This window comes from Dipodomys spectabilis, unplaced genomic scaffold (assembly GCF_019054845.1).
Source record: "Dipodomys spectabilis isolate Male_0828 unplaced genomic scaffold, ASM1905484v1 ptg000043l, whole genome shotgun sequence".
NCBI lineage: Eukaryota > Metazoa > Chordata > Mammalia > Rodentia > Heteromyidae > Dipodomys > Dipodomys spectabilis.
The window spans coordinates 31,581,891-31,603,546 of record NW_024870720.1 but is presented as its reverse complement, the minus strand read 5'-3'; the positions used below and the strand labels follow the sequence as shown (position 1 = coordinate 31,603,546).

General features: G+C 41.5%; 1 protein-coding gene across 5 annotated transcripts in view; it reads left to right on the top strand.

The window, feature by feature from the left end:
- The first annotated feature begins 2,181 nt into the window (after positions 1 to 2,181).
- The window catches only part of Cnot6l (CCR4-NOT transcription complex subunit 6 like), an 82,692-nt gene continuing 63,217 nt past the window's right edge, over positions 2,182 to 21,656 (top strand). Inside the window, exon 1 of one of the 5 annotated variants that reach the window (XM_042678476.1) lies at positions 2,182 to 2,435. Coding sequence is in view for 2 of the 5 variants with exons in the window: in XM_042678473.1 (XP_042534407.1) it covers positions 2,678 to 2,742 (65 nt within the window). In the remaining 3 variants the exon portion in view is untranslated. Of the gene's footprint in view, positions 2,436 to 2,639; positions 2,743 to 2,826; positions 2,848 to 2,984; positions 3,099 to 21,656 lie in introns of those variants that run through there. The other 4 variants (XM_042678475.1, XM_042678473.1, XM_042678474.1 and 1 more) reach the window with 4 other exon arrangements.

The window sequence follows — 21,656 nt, the reverse complement described above, 5'->3', positions numbered from 1 at the left end:
AGCACCACTTCTGGCTTTTTCTGTTTATGTGGTACTGAGGAATCGAACGTAGGATTTCATGCATGGGAGGCAATCACTCTACTAGGAAGCCACATTCCCAGCCCATGTGATTTACATTTTTGAGACATTTGTTTTCCTCTTTCTTTCAACATGTGGTAGAATTTCTCTTTTAGGGAAGTGTTTGTGTTCAGGAGAAATGCTATGTTAAACAAAGTGTAATGGATGCAGGTTCACTGTCACTTGTTGCTTATAAAGCCACAAGAGATAGTTATTCATTATATGTCAGCTGAGTCTCTAAATAGTTGGGAATAAATTAGACTTCTTCCAGAATTAAGGTTATTTTGACACCTTTTACAAAAAAGTAGTGTGAGGGTGGTGTTGCTAGGCAGGGAAATGGAAACTTAACCCTAGGTGGGGAACCTGAGTAGCCCCAGCACTCGAGTTCTGAAGTGCTCTCTGTCTGTCTGTCTGTCTGTCTGTCTGTCTGTCTGTCTCTCTGTGTCTCTCTGTCTCTGTCTGTCTCTCTCTCTCTCTTCTCCCACTTCCTGATGACAACTTTCCAGTTGTCAGCTGTCCAGTAGTATAGTGCTGCAAAGAAAGGTAGACTCTTAATGCTATTCACTTCTGGCTAAATGGTGATTTGTATTGTTTTTCCTAATTGATGAAGGCATTGTACATTTGATAACAGGACCCAAGATGGATTGCAATCAACACAACGTGTTTTATATGCTAAAACACACGGAGGGAAGACTTAGTCAACAGTGCTAATATGCTAATTTGCCCACTGATCAGTACACAAACCCGGCTCAAACACTGAGAATAAATAAACAAGCCACAGTGAGCGTTGAGGAAAGGGGGAAAGAAAAACTATCACCTTCAGGAACAGTATTCTGCCTCTAGTGCTGGTTATTTGCGTTCTGGGGCTGCAGGTGATAAAAGCTGAAGCTGGCTCACCAAAACAAAATAAAACCTCCAAACTTAAAATACTACGGCCACATCCTCACACTACACAGAAATATCTCTAGTTCACACCGAACTGTTTTCCTTCTGTAGCTGGCACAAATAAACTGTCAAATATAATTACGAGAAGAGGGAATTAGAAAATAGGACGGGGTTAACTCAGGTTCTTTCATTTACCATGCAATTTACAGATTTTACCCATTCAAAACCCACTGAAGAGGTCTAGAAGCAATTCCTGAGGTCACTTCGCCTCACCTGGCGTCTCATTAAACCACCCACACCTGTCCTGGGCTTCGATATCAATCAGATCGCTTAAGTGCCTGCAGTTAGCAGCAACCAGTTCCCGCAAGAACAAGCGCGGTTCCAACTAGTCTTCCCCCCTAAGGCTTAAAGACGAGGGTTTCTGATAACCTCACAGATCTTCGCGGTGCCATTCGCTGAAGCAAATACCAGAGAATTAGAACACAGCAAGGGTGCGAGGCGTGGTGGTAAGCCTGCAAGACTAACTCTCGGGAGGGGGTGGGATGGAGGCAGAGAGGGATCACGAGTTTGACGCCACCCCGGGCTATTATGGCAAGACCCTAGTGTGTGTCTGTGTGTGTTTGTGTGTGTATGTGGGGGGGTAGACACTAGCCTGGGTAAAAGAGAAAATAAGTAAGAACGCTTGGCTCCGGCCCGCGCAGGCGCACTTGGACGAAGCGCGGTGCTCCAGGAGCCAAGGCGCAGTGCTAAAAGCTCCGCCCCGCTGCCACCCCCGCCTCCTTCCCGTCACCCCACCCTCTTAGCCTGGGAGTGACGGACTCCCGCCAGCCCCTCCACGTCAATCAACTCTCCTCCTTCTCGCACTCTGCACCTTGTTATTAATCTCAGTACCGATACCGCCCGGACGGCCTCTCCCCGGACCCTCTGGGGGTGTGTGAACGTGTGTGAGAGCAAGAGCGAAGGCACCGAAAGCTGGCTTCTCTGCTCGGCTTCGGCAGCACCCGGCTTAGCAACAACCCCCGCAGCGGCGGCAGCCCCAGTGCCAGGAGGCCAAGGCCAAGGCCACGCTCCCGGAGGCTCTCGGAGCACTAGCCGAGGTTCCCGGAGGCTGTGGGGGGCGCCGCTTCGTCCGGCCGCGAGGCCTCTTCTGCGCGCCCCGGGTCACCGTCTCCGTAGTCCGGCGGCGCGGCCCTCGTTCCCCTTCCCTCCCCTCCCCTCCCCGCTCCGTTCTCCTCCTCGCTTCCCTCCAGCCGCCCTCCGCGCCGTCGCCGTCTCCGTCGTTCTCTAGGCGGCCCGGCCCGGCCCGCCCGCCCCGCGTTCCCTCCGGCCGGTGCCTCTTTCCCCCCGGCGGGCTGCCTGCATGTCTTTGCTGCCCTCAGCCCCGCCGCCACCGCCGCCGCCACCTCCCCCGCCGCCGCAGCCCCAGCAGCAGCAGCAGCAGCCCCGCCGCCGCCGCCGTCGCCGCCGCCCGGACCCTGGCGCGCTGAATGCAGGTGAGGTAGGGGAGACCCGGGCCTTTGGGAGCCCCGGGGCCCGGCGCGTCCGCCCGCGAGCCCCGGCCAGGGCCCAGTGTGTATGTGTGTGTGTGTGTGTCGCGCGGCTGGCTTCCCTGCGGGGCGCGCGGGCGTGGGTGTTTGTGTTTGCGTCTGCGGCCGCGGCTCCGGAGGGGGCGCGGGGGTGCGCGCGCGCGCGCGTGTGTGTGTGTGTGAGTGTGTGTTTCCCCCGCCGCGGGGAAATGGCTGCTGTTGCTTCTTGTGGGCCAGGGGAGGAGAATGAGGTAGAGTGTCTCCGTGCCTCTGGGTTGGAGCCCGTGCTGGCAAAGGGAGCGCGGCTGTTTTTTTTTTTTTTTTCTCTTTCCGTTTTTCTTTTGGAGGGGAGAATGAAGGGAGAGGGACGGACGTGTGGGTGGGCGAGCGAGTTGGGACTTTGGCGGGCGGGAGGCGGCCCGAGGACCCACGGCGAGTGGGTGTGTGTCGGGGGGAAGGGGCGGCGGGGCCGGCCCGCGGCTCTGCGAGGGTGCCCGGGTGTTCCGTGTGTGTGTATGTGTGTGTGTGTGGGGAGAGGGGCCGCGGCTCTGGGGGTGGCTTGCGTGTGTCCGGGACCCCCCGAGTGGCGCGTCCCTCCCCCTTTGTGGCCCGGGCTCCAGAGCTTCGCAGGTGAGAACGGCTCGCGGGGAGCCGGGCCGCCGAGGGTGAGTGAGTGCGGCGGCATCCTCCGGACGCTGGCCTCCGTGGGGCTACGAAAGCTACGGGTCGGTGCCGTGCCTGCGATTCCCCGGGGGCCGCGGTTCCCGGGGCCGGGGCCGCGGCGGCGGCGGCGGCGGCAGGAAGCGCGCTCGGCCTGCTGCGCGGCCTAACCGCCTCGGCGCCCGCCGGCCCGCCCGCTGGCCTCCCCAGACGCGCCCGGGACGCCCAGCTCGCGCGGACCCGGGGCGCTGCCTCCGGCCTGGGCAGGTGAGGATCGGGGGCGGGACCCGTCGATCGCTGTCTCCCCGGCCGCCTCCGCGTCTTCCGAGGAGAAGGCGATGGCTTGCTTATTTTGGCGTTCCAACAGCTAGCCTCCTTCTCCTCCTGGCGTTGGGGACCCCAGGGAAAGTGAATCAAAGCAGTAAATCTCGGATCCGACCTGCTTGGATCCCCTTCTTCTTTCACCCTTCCCTGAAGGGAATGAGTAAATATTTTCGGGTTTGGTTGCAAGTACTTTGTCGTTGCTAAATGAACCGCCCCCCCCCCACCCCCCTTCCAACCTCCCAAGAAAAATCTCCTTGGAGGGGAGATGGGAAGAAAAGGGAAACTGGCTTCTTTGGTCGATGGTATTTGTGGGATTGGAAGGGTTTTTGCGTTTGAAATTGTTTTATCCTGCGGGAGGGCGCACGCGCGCGCGGGGGGGGGGGGGGAGGGAGGGGGAGGCGTGCATAATACGCTTGAGCGGAGGAGGTTGGTGAGGAAGAGGAAGTTACTGGAGCTGTCATCTTCCTTAACTTGGCCAGCTTATTTAGCTTAGGCTGTTGAGGAGCCTTGGGCTTGGGTCGTTTAGCTGAGCTGTGTGTACACATTGGAAGCACGTTACCACACTTGGAGGAGAGGCTACCTTATTACTTCTTGTTATCTTAATTGTCAATCACGTAGTCAAATACATCAGTCGTGTTTTCCTCACAGTCTCCATTTCCTGGATGGAGCAGCCAGTGCCATGTCTACTCAAGGTGTACTCCTGGAAAGCTGTTTTTTGAGAGCAGACTATGCAAAAAGTGGTCGTGAAGATACACATGCAACCAATAAGCATACTATGCATCTTAGAACCAAATGCAAATGGTTGCTTTACTTTACTCTTTCTATGTGGGTATTTAGTTACCTCACCTAACTAGAGCCCTTTTATGAATGAAGTGGTTGGGAATACAGGTTTGATGCTTTTAGGCCTTGGTCTGTGTAATGTAGAGTGATCTTTTCTGAACCTGGCCTTACAAAGGAAAATAGTGCGTGTTGTTCACTGTGAAGTGGGGGTAAGAGGAGGAGTGAAAAGCTGTTTTCTATTACCACTACTTGAAAAACAAGTTAACACACGTAGTTTAGTGGAAAAAGGACTTGTTTTACAGATCTCAGTTGGAACCCTAGCTATGCCAAAGTATCTAGTTTTTTTTTTTTTAATCTCTGTTTTCTTATCTGTAATAGATGATAGCTTTTCAGGAAGGCCATTGAGAATAGAAAGAGAAACACGTTTGGCTAGTAGTAAAGGCTTAGTTAATTTTAGCTCTGTCGCCTGTAACCTTGACTGTAACTATGAAAAAGCATTTATAAATTCAAATAGGTAATTATTTAGAGCAATGTTGTGTAAATGTGAGTTAAAAATCAGAATAATAGAGCTAGGGACATAGTTCAGCAGTAGAGTACTTGTCTAATAGTGCAACAATGCTGAGAGTTTGGTATCAAGCCCTGGGTGGGGGGGCGGGGAGGTTGGTGGTGGATGTAGTTTGAAGCCCTTTGGTATACATAAAGTATGTGAAAAACATCTTTTAATATATCTGAAAAGACCTTTTTTAGAAATAAAATTAATAATGGCTTTGTATATTTATAGAGAAATTTTCCATATTTTGAAATATCTGAATTTCATTATATTTCTATGAGTATTTGCTTTGTGGCCTTGGAAATTTTTTTTTTTTTTTTTTGCCAGTTATGGGGGTTGAACTCTGGGCCTGGGCACTGTCCTTCAGCTCTTCAGTTCAAGGCTAGTGCCCTACCACTTGAGCCACAGCACTACTTCTGGCTTTTTTCTGCTTATGTGGTGCTGAGGACTCGAACCCAGGGCCTCATGCATTCAAGGCAAGCACTCTACCACTGACCCAACTTCCCAGCCCCAAGGCCTTGGAAATTTTTTTGAGCCCTATAGGTGTTTCAGTATACTCCAATATTAAAAACAAAGAACCATAATGTATCAATATGTATTCACTAAGAGTGGTGTCTACAAAATGCTATATACTTGTTTTAGTTTGTTAACAGATTTTTTTAAAGCCAAGCCTCTTGGGAGCATTGAGTGGAAACAAAATTATCAACCTCCAATAATTTTCCATCTTAATTGTTTTGTGTGGAGTAGTAAATGTCCATTAAATTTTAACTAGTATAATGGGTAAAAATAGTCATATAGAATATAAGGTGAAAGACAATGGGAAGATTATTTAAAGGATTCTCTCTGCCCCTCTTGGTGATGGTATGACAAGGAATGTGGTAGGAGTTTTCATTGGTTTAGGTTTATCTGTTTACAAATGCCAGTTTTACCAATTAGCTTTATATCATTTTTCTCAGCAGCTAAGCTAACTAGACTTTACTGAAATTAAAATTTTAGCACATCCAGTATAACTTTTTATATACAACAGTTTCTATGAAGAATAGTAAGTTCTTCATTAGAACATCTCTGTGTGTAGTATTTTAAAGTGAACAGAATCATTTGCCATATGGTTGTATATAAAGGAAGAATTCTTGCCTTAACAATAATGTGTATATATATATATATATATATATACATATATATATATATATATATATAATTTTCTAATTCTAGGGCTTGAACTCAGGGCCTGCACACTATCCCTGAGTTCTACTTCCGGCTTTTTTTTTTTTTTTTTGGTCGGTCGTGGGGCTTGAACTCTGTGCTGTCCTTCAGCTTTTCAGCTCAAGGTGAGCGCTCTACCACTTGAGCTACAGCGCCACTTTCGGTTTTCTGGTGGTTTATTGGACATAGGAGTCTCATGGTCTCTTCTGCCCGGGGTGGCTTTGAACCACGATCCTCAGATCTCAGCCTCCTGAGTAGCTAGGATTACAGGCGTGAGCCACCAGCGCCCGGCTTTTTTTTTTTTTTTTTGTGGTTAGTTGGAGATAAGAATCACCTGGACTTCCTTGCTCAGGCTGACTTTGAACCATAATCTTCAGATCTCAGCCTCTTTTCTTTTTTTGGGGGGGTGTATGTCATGGGTCTTGACTCAGGGCCTGGGTACTGTTGTTGAGCTCCTTTTTGTTGTTTTTGTTTTTTTGCTCAAGGCTAGCTTCTAGCCCTTTGAGGAGCTACAGCTTCCACTTAGTTTTTCTTGTTAATTGGAGATAAGAATCTCCCAAGGACTTTTCTGACCCCACACACCCCCTTTCAAACCATGATCCTTAGATCTCAGCCTCCTGAGTAGCTAGAATTATAGGCATGAGCCACCAGCACCAGGCCTAAATATTTTAAATTAAAGAGAATTGGAATACTTAATTTCTTTATGTATAACTTTTTTGTAATCCTAATTAGGGTAATACATATGACAATTTCAGTGACTTAACAGTTTATTTTTTACTTGACAGACCAGTGCAGGTATTCCTGATTAGTAGGCTCATGGCTTTTATTCTATGTGCTAATTTAGAAACGCAAGCTCCTTACATTTTGTGACTCCAATATTTCTAGGGGCTTGGAATCTGCCTGTACATGTGGAAGCTTGCTTAAGAAACTTTAGAACTGAAGGTGACATCTTCCTAAATTTCCTTGGCAAGAATTTGTCATAGAAACTTATTTGAATACAACAAGGGTAATGGGAAATACAGTTCCCAGATAGTGGATAGGTTGGTGTTATATGATATTTCACATTGAAACTTGTGAGGAGTTTCTAGACAATTTTTCGAACAGCTACACTATTTGTACATTCCTACCAGCAGTGTAGTGTATGAGGGCACTAGTTTTTCCTCCCTCTTGTCACCATTTATTATTTTTTTTTCCTTTTGGATCTACTCTCTCCTAGTGGAAGTGAAGCAATAAACTCTTGGTTTTGAGTTGTATTTTCCTGATGACCTATGACATCAAAACGGAAGTAGAGCTGTGGTTCAAGTGGTAGAAGTACTAGCCTTGAGCAAAACAAGCTCAACCATAATGCCCAGACCCTGAGTTTAAGCCCCAGAACCATCACCCACCCCCCAAAAAAGACTTTTGATTAATTTTTTTTTTTTTGGTCGGTCGTGTGGCTTGAACTCTGGGCCTGGATGCTGTCCCTCAGCTCTTCAGCTTAAGGCTATTGCTCTACCACTAGAGCTACAATACCACTTCTGTTTTCTGGTGCTTTATGGGAGATAAGAGTTTCACAGACTTTCCTGCCTGGGCTGGCTTTGAACTGTGATCCTCAGATCTCAGCCTCCTGAGTAGCTAGGATTACAGGCATGAGCCACCGGCATCGGCTTGATTAATATTTTTAACACGCTGATGGGCCATGGATGTCTTCTTTGGAGATATCTGTATAAGGATATGCAGATTTGTTGCTCATTTTTATGTATGTATGTATATATTTATATGCTTGTCCTGGGGCCTGCATTCAGGACCTGGACTCTGTCCTGAGCTTTTGTGCTCGGGCAAGTGCTCTACCATTTAAGCCATGGCCCCACTTCCAGCTTTTTGGTGATTAATTGGAGGTAACAAAATCTCAGTCATTCCTGTCTGGGCTCCACCACCCTCAGATTACAGCTTTCTGAGTAGTTAGGATTACAGGTGTGAAACTGGCACTTTGTGCCTTGCTTTTCTTTTTTTTAAGTTGTAAGAGTCTTTGATATAGACTTGTACCTTTTCGTATATGTGGTTTGCAAACATTTTTCCCATTCTGAGTTGTCTTTTTCCTGATGGCATCCTTTGAAGCACAAAAGTTTTTAATTTGACCAAGTCAGTTTCTTTGTTTTTGTTGGTGGTGGTGCTGGGGATTGAACAGAGGCCTCATGCATGTATACTAAGCATATGTTTTGCACTGAGCTGCATTCTAGTCCTTATTTAAGGCCCGCATTTATTTTGTTGTTGCTTGAGCTTTTAGCGTAATAGATAAAAAACAGCCTTGCGGGGCTGGGAAGGTGGCTCAGTGGTAGAGCGCTTGCCTTGCATGCCTGAGGCCCTGGGTTCGATTCCTCAGCACCACATAAGCAAAAAGAAAAAAGCTGGAAGTGGCGCTGTGGCTCAAGTGGTAGAGTGCTAGCCTTGAGCTGAAGAGCTGAGGGACAGTGCCCAGGCCCAAAGTTCAGGCCCTACAACCGGACCGCCCTCCCCCCCCCCAAAAAAAAAATCCTTGCATGGTCTTATGTCATAATGATTTATTACCCCTATTTTTTTTTTTTCCTTAGAGTTTTTTAGGTCTTGATCTCTTGAGTTTCTGTTTGTGGGGTAATAAATATAGGGACCTAATATTCTCCCTTCCTGTAGTTAAATATTTCAGTATTTATTAAAAAGACTATTTTTTTACTTAATTGAGTTCTTATGTGTATTTGAGAGTCTTGTTCCCTGTCAATTTTAGGGTCAGCTTGTCAAAATCTTCAAAGAAATAAGCTAGAATTTTGATGGGGAGTGCTAACTCTTTAAATGTATTTGAGGAACATTGCCACCTCAGCCATGAACAAGGAATGTCTTCCCATTTTAGACCTTTAATGGTTTTTAATAGTATTTCATAGTTTCTGATGTTTTACATTTTTTTGTTGCATTTATTCCTAAATATCTAATTCTGGAATTGTCTTTTTAAATTTCATTTCTTGTTGTCCATTGTATTTAAAAATACAATTGACTTTTATGTATTGATCTTGTATCTGTAAGTGCATTATGTAGAAGTACTTGCTGTAAACAAGGAACATTTCACCTATAACCATGTGGTTGCATTATATTTTCTTGCCTAATTGCCCTGACTGGAACCTCCAGTGCATTATTGAAAACAAGTATCAAGAGAAGAAACTCAACTAGCTAACCCTTATTTTCTTTTTTTTTTTTTTCTGACCTTAAGAGGTAAATATCCTGTTTTCCATCATTAAGTATCATGTTAGCTGTGGATTTTTCAGAGATATTTTTGGTAATGTTGAGGAACATCACTTTTTAGTTCCTTAGTTCTTTTTTTTTCTATGAAAACTTAAGTTTGAGTTTTTACAAAAGTTATTTTAATTTTTATACTACTTATACAGAGGATGGGTTAAATTGTTACATTTTCACATGTGTTTATAATTTAAAATCTAAGGTTGAGTTTTGAGGGAAATGTGAAATAATGATTAGAAAAATGAAAATGGCTATTGGTAGAAATTAGTGGCTTTTTCTTTTTGTAGAAGGACTAGATCTTTTCTTCCATCTTTTGTTCTCTTTTCCTACCTTTTTTTTTTTTTTTTGGTCAGTGTGGGGCCTGAACTTTGGGCCTGGGTGCTGTCCCTCAACTCTTCAGCTCAAGACTAGTGCCCTACTACTTGAGCCACAGCGCCACTTCCGGCTTTTTCTGCTTCTGTGGTGCTGAGTAATCGAACCCAGGGCCTCATGCATGCAAGGCAAGCACTCTACCATTGAGCCACCTTCTCAGCCTTTCCCTACTCTTAATTAATGTGTCATTCAGTAGCCTGTACTGGGGCTTGAACCCAGGACCTCACACTTTTGCTCAGTCATCAGCATGAGAAAGATTTAGACACAAGATAAATCCTTCCAGGGCATGCCCCCAGTGACCTCCTATCTCCAAATATGCCCTACCTTCTAATTTCTGTTAATTCTCAATAATGGCATTAAATTTTAAATCTGCCTATGAATTAATCCTCTGAGGCAAAAATTCAGGATCTAATTACTTTCCACAACCATATTAGCTTGCAACCAAGCCTTTAACGTAAGTAAATAGGGAACATTTCAGGTTATATGTAACAGTAATCTTGAATCAGTATACAAATTTGACTTACTAAGATCTAGCTGATCTTAGTGTGATCCTATGATCCTAGCATTTGAGGTTGAGGCAGGAGGATTTTCTGAGTAGAAGGCCAGAGCAGGGTACATAGTGAGTTGAGGATTAGCCTGTACTCCATGCTGAGACCCTGTCTCAAAAAACCCCCCAAAAACAAAAACACATATCTGACTAGTATTTCTTCTACTGGCTATAAACTCTTGGGGAATAAGAAGAATTTAGCCACTCACTGGGTGTTGAGTGGCTCACACCCGTAATGCTGAGAGTGGAAGGACTAGCATAGGCTAGTCCAGGCAGAAAGGTGTTTAAGACCCTGTCTTGAAAATAACCAGCAAAACCAGGGGCTGTGTGCCTAACAAGCAAAAGGTCCTAAGTTTAAACCCCACTATCTCAAGAAACAAAAATGAAAAATTATTAATATAGAAAGAGAAAAGGAAACAGGGAAAGTCTTTTCTGTGGTGGGGTGTGTATTGCTGAGGATTAAACGTAGGGCTTTGAAGAAATGAATTACATGTTAGACGAATCAATTAGGGTGATCTCGATGGGCATGATTTCTATTGTTGCCTGAATTCAGGTCCTGCTTATTATATGAGAAATTTGAAAATCTTTATGATTGGCTTATCTTCCTGCCTCTCTAACCTCATGTTTGTTTGGTGCCAGTCTGGGGGCTTGAGCTCAGGGCCTCAAGTTCATTGACTGGGTTTTTTGCACTCAAGGATAGGGCTCTTCCAATTCTTTATCTCTGGCTTTTTGCTGGTTATTTAGAGGAGTTTCTTCGGTTTGTTGTTAGCCTGTCTTTGAATTAAATTCTCTGATTTCAACCTTCTGAGTAGCTAGGAATACAACTGTGAGACATAGGCACTAGGCTCCTTTTGCTTTTTTAAAAAATGACTTTGCCCTTTGCCTTATAGGTACTTTATTTTTTAGTATTTAATCTGCCATTCTTTACTGCTTTTTGTTTTTTGCATTGGTTCAGCTGTACCAGAAGTATAAAATTTTTTTTTCATTATCTAGGAATATCTGAAATTATAGTTGGCATGGCTTAGTAGAAGCTTACATTTGGCAGTTTGGACAGGACCTGTCTAGTTGTAAAGTTTTTAAATTTTCCTCCTCTTCATTTTCTGATGTTCAAGGGCTTGGAAATGCTAGATAAGCAAGCACTCTGCCACTTAAGATTTCATACCCATTATTAAGATTTCAATCAGATTTCTTTGTTGTTGTTGTTTTTTTTTTGCTTTTGTTTTTGGTTAAGATGCTGTATAGTATCTATTCTAATCAGTTTAACATTGGACAATTGTTCTAGCCAAGGACAATATATTACATAGAATCTTGTATCAGAGATATGGAATAAGAGCAATCCATCCACTCAGGTTTAGACTTCATATTGCAATACCTCCAAAAGTGTTGCACCCTCCCTCCCCTTTGGGAGCCTTAGGGCAGAGGGTGAGGTGGAGGGGGTTGGGGGTTGGGGAGGTGGGATGGGAATCTAATCTAGTCACTTATTATCTGAGTTGTGTGTTTCACAACTTCTCTGTGCTTCAACTCCCTTATCTGTGAAATGTCAGTTAATATGTAGTTCAAAATTTTAGTTAAATCGAATATAATTAAATGCATGCCATTTAGCACATTGGCTGAATATATATTGAACATTCAGTACAGGTTTTCTCATTTTCCTCCCCCCCACCTTTTTTTTGGTGTTAATCCTGGGGCTAGAACTCAGGACTTGGGATTGTTCATTAGCTGGGCATTGTTCATTAGCTTTTTTTTCCTAAAGGCTAGTGCTCTACCACTTGAGCTGCATCTGTTTCTGGCTTTTGGTGGTTAAATGGAGATAAATCTCATGGACTTTCTTGCCCAGGCTGGCTTTAAGCCAGGATCCTGAGATATTCCCCTCCTACATTGGAGGAATTATGGGCAAGAGAAGGTGTTAGCCAGCTTCATTCATTTTTTTTCATTGTTAAAATGTAACTATGATAACAGAAATAGCAATATTAACTCATACATTTATATTGTGTATATAAATTGTATACAATTTCAGCAATTTTTATTAATAGTTACAAATTATAGTATTTGTAGCAAAGTTCATAATCAACCTTGCTAAAAACTTCAACTCATATTGATTTCAGTGATCTTTTGTGGAATTTATATACATTCTTCATTAAATTTCACTGATTTGTCAACAATGTTATTTTTCCTTTGTGAAAAGTAACTTTCATTTAAAATTTTTGTTTCTTATGTTTTTAGGCTATGGGTTTTTTAGGTAGAAGAAACAGTTTTATAATAGGTTTTGGATAACTGTTTTAAACTAACCATTTTTTCCCTCCTTTTTGTCTTGGTAAAATAACTTCAAAATAAAATGGAGAAACATATTTTGGGTTACATGTAATTAGGATTCAAAAACTGATACCAAATTCTCCTTTCACTATTAACTGCTTATTTTTTTTCCAATTTTATTTTATTTTTCTTTTAAAAGACTGTTAATTTTGTCAACTTCAGAGCATGAAGGTCCATACTTGTTAACTTAGGAGTTTGAAGTAACAAAACTGGAGCTTTGAATTTCTGACAAATGATACTGTAACTGTAGGACTGAAATTTAGAAGACTTACTTGACTTGAAGTAAGTATTTTTTGATACTATTTGTATTTAGTGTACTTCATTGTTTTTCATTTTGGTTGGGTTGTGGGCCTTGAACTCAGGGCTGAGGTGGCTGTCCCTGAACTTTTTCGTTCAAGGCTGATACTTTACAATCTGGAGCCATAGCTCCACTTTTGGCTTTTTTGGTGCTTAACTGGGGATAAGAGTCTCAATAAGGCTGGCTTTGAACTGTGATCCTCAGATCTCAGCCTCCTGGGCAGCTAGGATCACAGACATGAGCCACTAGTGCCTGGCTTCTTTGTTGTTTTTATAGAGTAGCAACCCGTGAAGGAAACTTTTTTCTTCACATAAAATCTAGACATCTGTATTTTTCAGTGGCTGGTTTTTGGGTTCACATAGGGCCAAAATAACCTTTCTCTGGACCCAGGGTTGACTCACAACCTTTTTTTTTTTTTTTTTAAATAAGTTCTCATTTTCATTATCTTTTTCAGTAACTATTTAAGGAACTGTTTTAAAGTTGACACTCTTTTCCTTCAAACTTTGTACTTTTTCCTTTCCACTTTGTACAAAGCAAGCATCACTTTTTTTGGCAGTTATCTGTCTAAATTACACAAGTTATACCTCTGTTAGGAACTTATGCCGAAAATTAAGGGTTAGGTCTTTGTTTAATATTATCTATTTTGGGTCAATGTGAGTCAACACTGGACTTACCTTTCTTCTGAATTTCTTGCTATTAAAAAGATGTTGGCATTCTGGAACTCTTTTCCTAGATGGAGTATTTCTTGGTGCTTGTCAAGTTTTATCCTACTTTGGTTACTAAGATTTTTTTTTCTGTCTTCATTGTTTTAAATGAAGATGTACAGATTTAGATAAGGCTTTTCTACTTTATTTATTTATTTATTTATTGTCTGGTCTGGTTGTGGGGCCTGAATTCTGGGCCTGGGCGCTGTCCCTCAGCTCTTCAGCTCAAGGCTAACACTCTACCACTTGAGCCACAGCACCACTTCCGTTTTTTTTTCTTTTTTGCTTATGTGGTGCTGAGGAATCGAACCCAGGGCCTCAGGCATGCAAGGCAAGTGCTCTACCACTGAGCCACCTTCCCAGCCCTGATTTTTATCTTTTTTTAAAGGTGGTTCTTTACTATAATTGCATGATTTAGCTTTAGCAATTTGTTTTTCTTTTTGGTGGTACTGGGGTTTGAACATAGACCTTTACACTTGCCATTATGCAAGTAAGTATTTTTTGACACTATCAAGTTTAATTTCATATCAGTTGACACCACACAATATCTTGAACTGCTGTTTAGTTTTTGGATGTACTATACTATTTTCCTTTTATATACAGTGATTATGTACATAGACATATTTGTAAAATATTACTCAGATCATTGGTTTAATAAATCACTAGAAAGAACCTGAAACTGGAAGTGGTGCTGTGGCTCAGGCAGTAGAGTGCTCGCTTTGAGCTGAAGAGGTCAGGGACAGTGCCCAGGCCCAGTTCAAGGCCCATAACCAAAACCAACACAAAAACCTGACCAGAAAGAACCTGAAATTGGACGGTAAGAGAAGGAAAAAGATGGATTTTGTATGAAGTGTTAGAATGCTGTTTCAGGTTGTCTTCTCCTGCTCCCATTTAAACATGTTGGATCAATCAAGTTTTTCTAGTAGATTTGTTACATCCTACATTTGACAGCTTACCTGTTCATAACATGGATCATCTAAATGGTTCACCTGGATCCGTGTTACAGCTGTCCTTGTAGCTTGGGTCTGACAAAGTTTAATTTGACTGTTTATAACAGCAAAGATGTTTTCGTTTCTGCTGGATTTGAGAAATCACTCTGTGCCTTGGGATTGTTTACCCATCTTTGAGATAGTATAGCTGATTGATTTTGCAGAACACTTTAGGATGTACTTGTTATCAACTACAAGGTTTAGGAGAGAACTTTCAATAACCTTTCTGTTTTTTCTTATTTTTATTATTCGAAGGTGATGTACAGGGGGGTTACGGTTACCTAAGTATGGTAATGAGTTAATTTCCTTTTTGATAATGTCACCCCTTCATCCCCTTAGTCTCCCAGTTTTTCCTCCTTTTCCCTACCTATAAATTGTATAGTTTATTTTTATTATCTTTCTATGCATAAAGTGCACCTTTTGAACAGAGTACTCTTCTGTTTGTTTTTTTTTTTTTTTTGCCTCATTTAATTTTATTAAGTTAACTCTAATGGAAAGAGAAATTCAAAGGAGAAGTTCCAGTAATCAGGAAAGTATCTTTGATAACCAGTATGTTAAGGACAGTGCTGCGAACAAATGGCTTTGCATGAAGAACACATTCTTGAACATATGCCATTTTTATTGGATATATCAGTTTTGACTGTATAGTAACATCTTGGAGTATGTAATAGGGAAGAAATTTTGTTCTCTTTCTATAAAATCCACCTTCCTTACCTGTAATTTTCTTAACAGTACACTTTCAAGAAATATGTGAGCTCTATTAGGGCAAAATTTGCAAGACAAGAGTACAAATTAAAAAGAAATTAAAACTCTTTTTACTTCTGTGTTCAGTGTGTGTTAGTGACTGGAGGAAGAAATGAAAGCAATTCTGCTAGCCAGAGAATTCAGTAGATTAATGGCAGTGTGTGTGTGTGTGTGTTTGTGTTTGTGTGCGTTGTCACTAAGTTTGTTAAATAGTATACTATACTGCAGTGGGTATATAATGTTGAGTCATATATCAGAACAATGAACTCCTTTGGCATCCTGTGCTTTGTATTACTTGGATTCAGGGTGTGTAGGGTATGATAAAAATAGGTTTTGGGTGTTGCTAGGTCTCTAGCCATGTTATCTAACTTGACAGTTGGGCTCTGTCTCTGAGATTTCTGAACTGTAGATGTGAAGAAATATGAGAACTGAATTTCTAATTTACTACTAGGAGTTAGGCTGTCTTAAAATAGAGGCTTTTTAGAATCTTCTTACTAGTACTTCTAGATCAGCTTTTAGAAAGTTATTTGCAGAAAATAAAAAAAAAAATGCCTGTTTCTCTTGTGCAACAATTGTTTTGAAAAGTATCCATGTTGTAATGTACATCAATAAACAATACATTCATTTTTACTGGTGAATTCATTGTGTGAACTTACCATAATTTTTATTTGTTGGTCAGTCGTGGGGCTTGAACTCAGGGTACTGTCCCTGAGCACTTTTGCTCAAGACTATCCACTTTGAGCCGCAGCACCACTTCCGGTTTTTCTGGTGGTTAGTTGGAGGCGAGTCTCCTGAACTTTTCTGCCTGGGCTGGCTCTGAACCCTAATCCTTGGGTCTTAGCCTCCTGAGCAGCTAGAATTACAGATGTGTCACCAGTGCTTGGCAATTTACCATAATTTATTCACTAGTCTGATAGATCCTTGTTTTGGGTTATTACAAATAAATCACTAAAAATATTTAAGTTCAATTGAATCTTTCCAGGACTTTCATTCTTTTTGTTTTCTTTTTCTTTCTCTCCATTTCCCTTCCCCCTTTCCCCCCTTCCTCTTCCTCTTTCTCCCTTTCCCCTTCTCCCCTTTCCTCCTTTCCTTTTCCCCTTTCCCCCTTCCCTCCTTCCCCCTTTCCCTCTTCTCCCCCCCTTTGTTTCCCTCTTTCCCCCTTCCCTCCCCTCCCTACTCCTCCCCTCCCTTCCCTTTCCCTCCCCTCCTCTTTTTTCTGGTGGTGGTGCTGGTGCCGGTAGTAACTAGGAGTGTGATGCCTAGATCATACAATAGGTATATGTTTCTTTTAAAGAAACATTGTTTTCCAAAGTGGTACTCTATGCTCATCTACCATGTATGAGAGCTCCACTTGTTCCGTGTTTTCATTTGATCAGGCTTTAGCTATCTTAACCATTATAATAGGTATGTAGTAGTATCTTAATATATTAAGTAAATAAAAAGTTTACTTTTTATTTACTTAATTACATTGAACATCTTACAAATTTCATTACATATCTTCTTTGGCAAGAGTCCTATTAACATATTTCATACATTATTATTACTGCATTTTGCTGGAGAGTTCATGTTGGATGTATTCTCTATAATCTGTAAGGTGTTTTTTTTTTCTTCAGTGTGTAGGTTTTTTTTTTTCATTTTGGTTGGTGGTGGGGCCTGAACTCTGGGCCTGGGCACTGTCCCTCAGTTCTTCAGCTCAAGGCTAGCATTCTACCATTTGAGCCAGAGTGCCACTTCCAGCTTTTTCTGCTTAAGTGATGCCGAGGAATCGAACCCAGGGCCTCGTGCATACAAGGCAAGCACTCTACCTCTAAGCCACTTCCCAGCCCTGGTTTTTTCATTTTTTAAAATAATGTCTGTTAAAGAGTTAGCTCAAATGGGGCTGGCTGGGAAGGTGGCTCAGTGGTAGAGTGCTTGCCTTGCATGCACGAAGCCCTGGGTTCGATTCCTTGGCATCACATAAGCAGAAAAAGTTGGAAGTGGCACTGTGGCTCAAATGGTAGAGTGCTAGCCTTGAGCTGAAGAGCTGAGGGACAGTGTCCAGGCCCAGAGTTCAGGTCCCTTGACTGACAAAAAGAAAAAAAAGTCCAAAGTATTGATTTGCTTTATGGATTTTTGTTTTGAATTGTTTTAGTATCTTTGTAAAAAATGAATTGACTAAGGGGGGCTGCTTTCAGACTGTTCTCTTGATCTGTTTCTCTTTTTGCCAATAATTCATTACTATGATTATGATAACTAATAACTCTTGAAATTTGGTAGCATAAGTGCTCCAGGTTTCGTTCCTTTTTACAGTTGTTTCAGAGATAGCTCTTTTAGGTCCTTTGTATTTCCATATAAATTTTAGAAAAATTTGGCATTTCATTGGAATTTTTAATCTATACAGACCAATTTGAGAAGAATGAACATCTTAACAGTATTAAGTCTTTTGAAATATAATACTAATGATCATTTATTTAGCTGTTAGTTTTCTTAGCAGTGTGGGGTAGTTGTCAGTGTACTAACCTTAGCTGTTTTTCATGCCAATTTGTAAGTGTACTTCTTGATGCTGTTTTTTTTTTAATGTTTATTCACTTATTTCTTACATATAAAGAGAAATTCAGTGTAGTTTCTGAGAAGAGCCATATCTTTACCTTGTGTCCTGCAACCTTGTTATTTACTTGAGTTTCAGAGGCCTTAAAAATGGATTTTGTAGTATTATGTATATTGTTGGTTATTCTAATTTCAATAGCTTTTATGTGTTTTTATTGTTTGGTTGCATGTAATAGAACTTCTAGTAAAAGGTTGAATAGAAGAGAGAGCAGACTTTCTTCCCCCATTTCTGATCTTGGAGGAAAGCACTGAGAATTCCATCATTAAATATAAAGTTAGCTATGAGATTTTCATATTACGCAAAGTACATTCCATTTATTATGTGAGAGTATTTGTACCATATAATAGGTAAATGTTTTAAATAAATCTTAATGTAGCTGGGCGCTGGTGACTCACACCTGTAATCGTAGCTACTCAGGAGGCTGAGATCTGAGGATCGTGGTTCTAAGCCAGCCAGGGCAGGAAAGTCAATGAGACTATTATCTCGAATTAACCACCAGAAAACCGGAAGTGGCATTGTGGCTCAAGTGTAGAGCACTCGCCTTGTGCTGAAGAACTCAGGGACAACGCCCAGACCCAGAGTTCAAGACCCATGACTGACAAAAAAAACAAAACCCAAAACAAAACACCAAAAAACAAAACAAAACAAAAAATGTAATTATCCAGACTTCGGAAAGGGATTTACAAAGTATTAAACTCTAGTACTGGAGCTTGAATTCAGGACCAGAACATTCTCTTGTAGCTTTATCATTTAAGGCTTATGTTCTACCATTTGAGCCATACTTTGACTTCTGGCTCTTTTTTGGAGGGGGTAGGGAGGTGGGGTATGGGTCCTAGGGCTTAAACTCAGGCCCTGAGTGTTGCCCTTGAGCTTTTTCACTGAAGGCTAGCCACAGCACCACTTCTGGATTTTTGGTAATTAATTGCAGGTAAGGGTCTCAGACTTTTCCTGCTTGAGTTTTTTTTTTTTTTTTTTTTAATTGGGTCCCAGGGCTGAACTCAGGGCCTGGGCACTCTCAGTGAACTTTTTTGCTCAAGGCTAATGCTTTACCACTTGAGCCACAGCTCCAGGTATGGCATTGGTGGTGATGGACTAGAGATAAGAGTCTCTTGCACCTTCTTGCCCAGACTGGCTTTGAACTGTGATCCTCAGATCTGAGCCTCCTGATTAGCTAATACTCCTCAGCCGAGGCTGAGGATGAGATAAGGATCATTAGTTTGAGATCAGCCGGGGCTATATATATCAAAACCCTGTCTCAAACATCTGACAATAACCCCCCTCCATAACTGGCTCAAGTGGTAGATATTTACCTAGAAAGCATGATATCCTGAGTTCACACCTCAGTATCACCAAAAAAAAAAAAAAAGCTGGGTGCCAGTGGCTCACACCTGTAATCCTAGTTACTCAGGAGGCTGAGATCTGAAGATCGAAGTTCAAAGCTAGCCTTCAATAAAAAGCTCAGAAAACCAGAAGTGGTGCTGTGGCTCAAGTGGTAGATCACTCGCCTTGAGCTGAGGGACAGCGCTCAGGCCCAGCATTCAAGCCCCATGACTGACCCCCCGCCCCAAATAAAACAAACCCCAAAATATCAATAAAATAGTTCTAGGCATTTCCTCTTCTCACTCACTGGTATTTGGTATTCCCTTGATAGTTTGAAATTTGCAATTTATGTAGGAGATTTTGTAGTTTATATTTTGGCAGTGCTGGGATTGGATGGAGGGCCTTATTCTTATTGTTGAATTTCTATCCTGTGTATGATACTTTGCATCACAGATGCATATGGGAGTATTTGCAGCATAGAAATAGGTAAATATTTCAAATAGAATTTAATTTGTTACCCAGATTTTAGAAAGTGATGAAGAAAATGTTAACACAGTAAGCAACCATTTTCATGGATTTATTACACACAGATTTGACTAAGTATTGCCAAAGTGAAATAATAGATAAATACCTAAATTTCCATGAGCACATGGTACAGCTCACCTGACATAAATTAGTTCTCAGTCATATGTTACTGGTAGTTATGTGATTTTCTCTATATTTCCCTGGCCTTGATTTTGTAGTGATATTCCTTCCAATAAACAAATGGTATCCAAAAAGTTGTTACCTCTCACATAATGAAAAAGACATACATTATACTTAATTTAAGCAGTCAAATGAGTAGATTTCCTGAAAGACATATCTTTAACCTGAAATTGAATGACTTTATGGGAAAAACATGATTCAAGACCCATAGTTATTGAAATAAATAGCATGAAATAAGATCTCGCTTTTGGTTTAAAAGTTTATTCATTTTCTCTTAAAATTTGTACCTTTGTTGAAAATCTATTAGCTGTATATATGTTAAGCTGTTTATAGTGTCTAAGTTGTTTCATTGAACTATTGTACACTGACTTCTATAGATAAATGTAGTAAATCTTGAAATAAGAAAATAGGCATATCTAACCTTATCTCCCTATTACAAAAGCATACTTTTTTTTTTTTTCTTTTTGTTGGTCATGGGGCTTTAACTCAGGGCTTGGGCACTGTCCCTGAGCTCAAGGTTAGCACTCTACTACTTTGAGCCATAGTTCTACTTCGGGTTTTGAGTGGTTAATTGGAGATTAGTCTCATAGGGACTTTTCTGTGGTTAGGCTTTCAACCAAGATTCTCAGATCTGTCTCCTTGTAACTAGGATTATAGGCTCAAGCCACTGGCATTGGGCAAAAGCAAACATGTAAAAAAGTTTTTATTTTAGATCCTTTTTCTTTCCAGGTGAATTTTAGAATGAGCTTGTTGATTTCTGTATAGTCATGGAGAGGCAAACAATGTAAGCTAAGAGGGATAGACGAGTTACCTATTACCCATTGGAAGAAATGAGATTGTGTCAGAGTAAGTAGCAAACATGCACGAAAACAAAATGATAATGTGTTAATTTTCTTACTAGTGTAACAAAATACTTGACATAAATAAGAAGGAAAGATTTGGGGCTGGGAAGGTGGCTCAGTGGTAGAGCACTTGCCTTGCATGCCTGAGGCCCTAGGTTGGATTCCTCAGCACCACATAAGCAAAAAGAAAAAAGCGGAAAGTGGCACTGTGGCTCAAGTGGTAGAGCGCTAGCCTTGAGCTGAAGAGCTGAGGGACAGCGCCCAGGCCCAGAGTTCAGGCCCCACAACCTGACTCTCTCCCCCCCCCCCAAAAAAAAAAAAAAAAGATTTATTTTAGCTCCCAGTTTCGGACAGTTAACTCCATAGGCTCTGTCTGGTTCTATCTTGAGCAGATCCTAGTGGTAAAAGTGTGTAGTAGAGTAGGTTCTTCAGCTTATTATGGAAAGGAAGAGGAGTGGAACAGCAACAGGAAGTAGAGTGTCTGCACAATTTATAGACTCCAAGGATAGGCCTCCAGTGACCTACTTCCTCCAACCAGGCTCTATCTTTCACTATCTCCTAAAAACTATTCAGATTTTGAATCAATCCATCAATGACTCAATTCATTAATTAAATCACAGACCTTAGTTCAGAGCCTTTGTGAACTAATTTTAGTTATCTTTGGAAATGTCGTTACACAAGCATATTTTGTGCTTTACTAATCTCTTAGTTCAGTCAGGATTGGATAATCAATATTAACCATCACTGGGAGATAGGAGGACGAGAAATTACAGTTCTAGAAGGATTGATGTTGAAAATCTTTTTACTTACCATTTTCTGTAAGAAAATTAAAAAGTGTAGAGAAAATGTAGGAGTCATTAAAGCATAGTGATTGTTGTGAGGAAACTAAAAACTAATTTGGAGTGATAGGAGAAAAATCATAAGCTTTGTCTAAATGTTACTAAAATGAAGCTTGTCTAGTATAATTTTTAAAAGAAATTCTTTACTGATTGGTAGGATAATAGCCT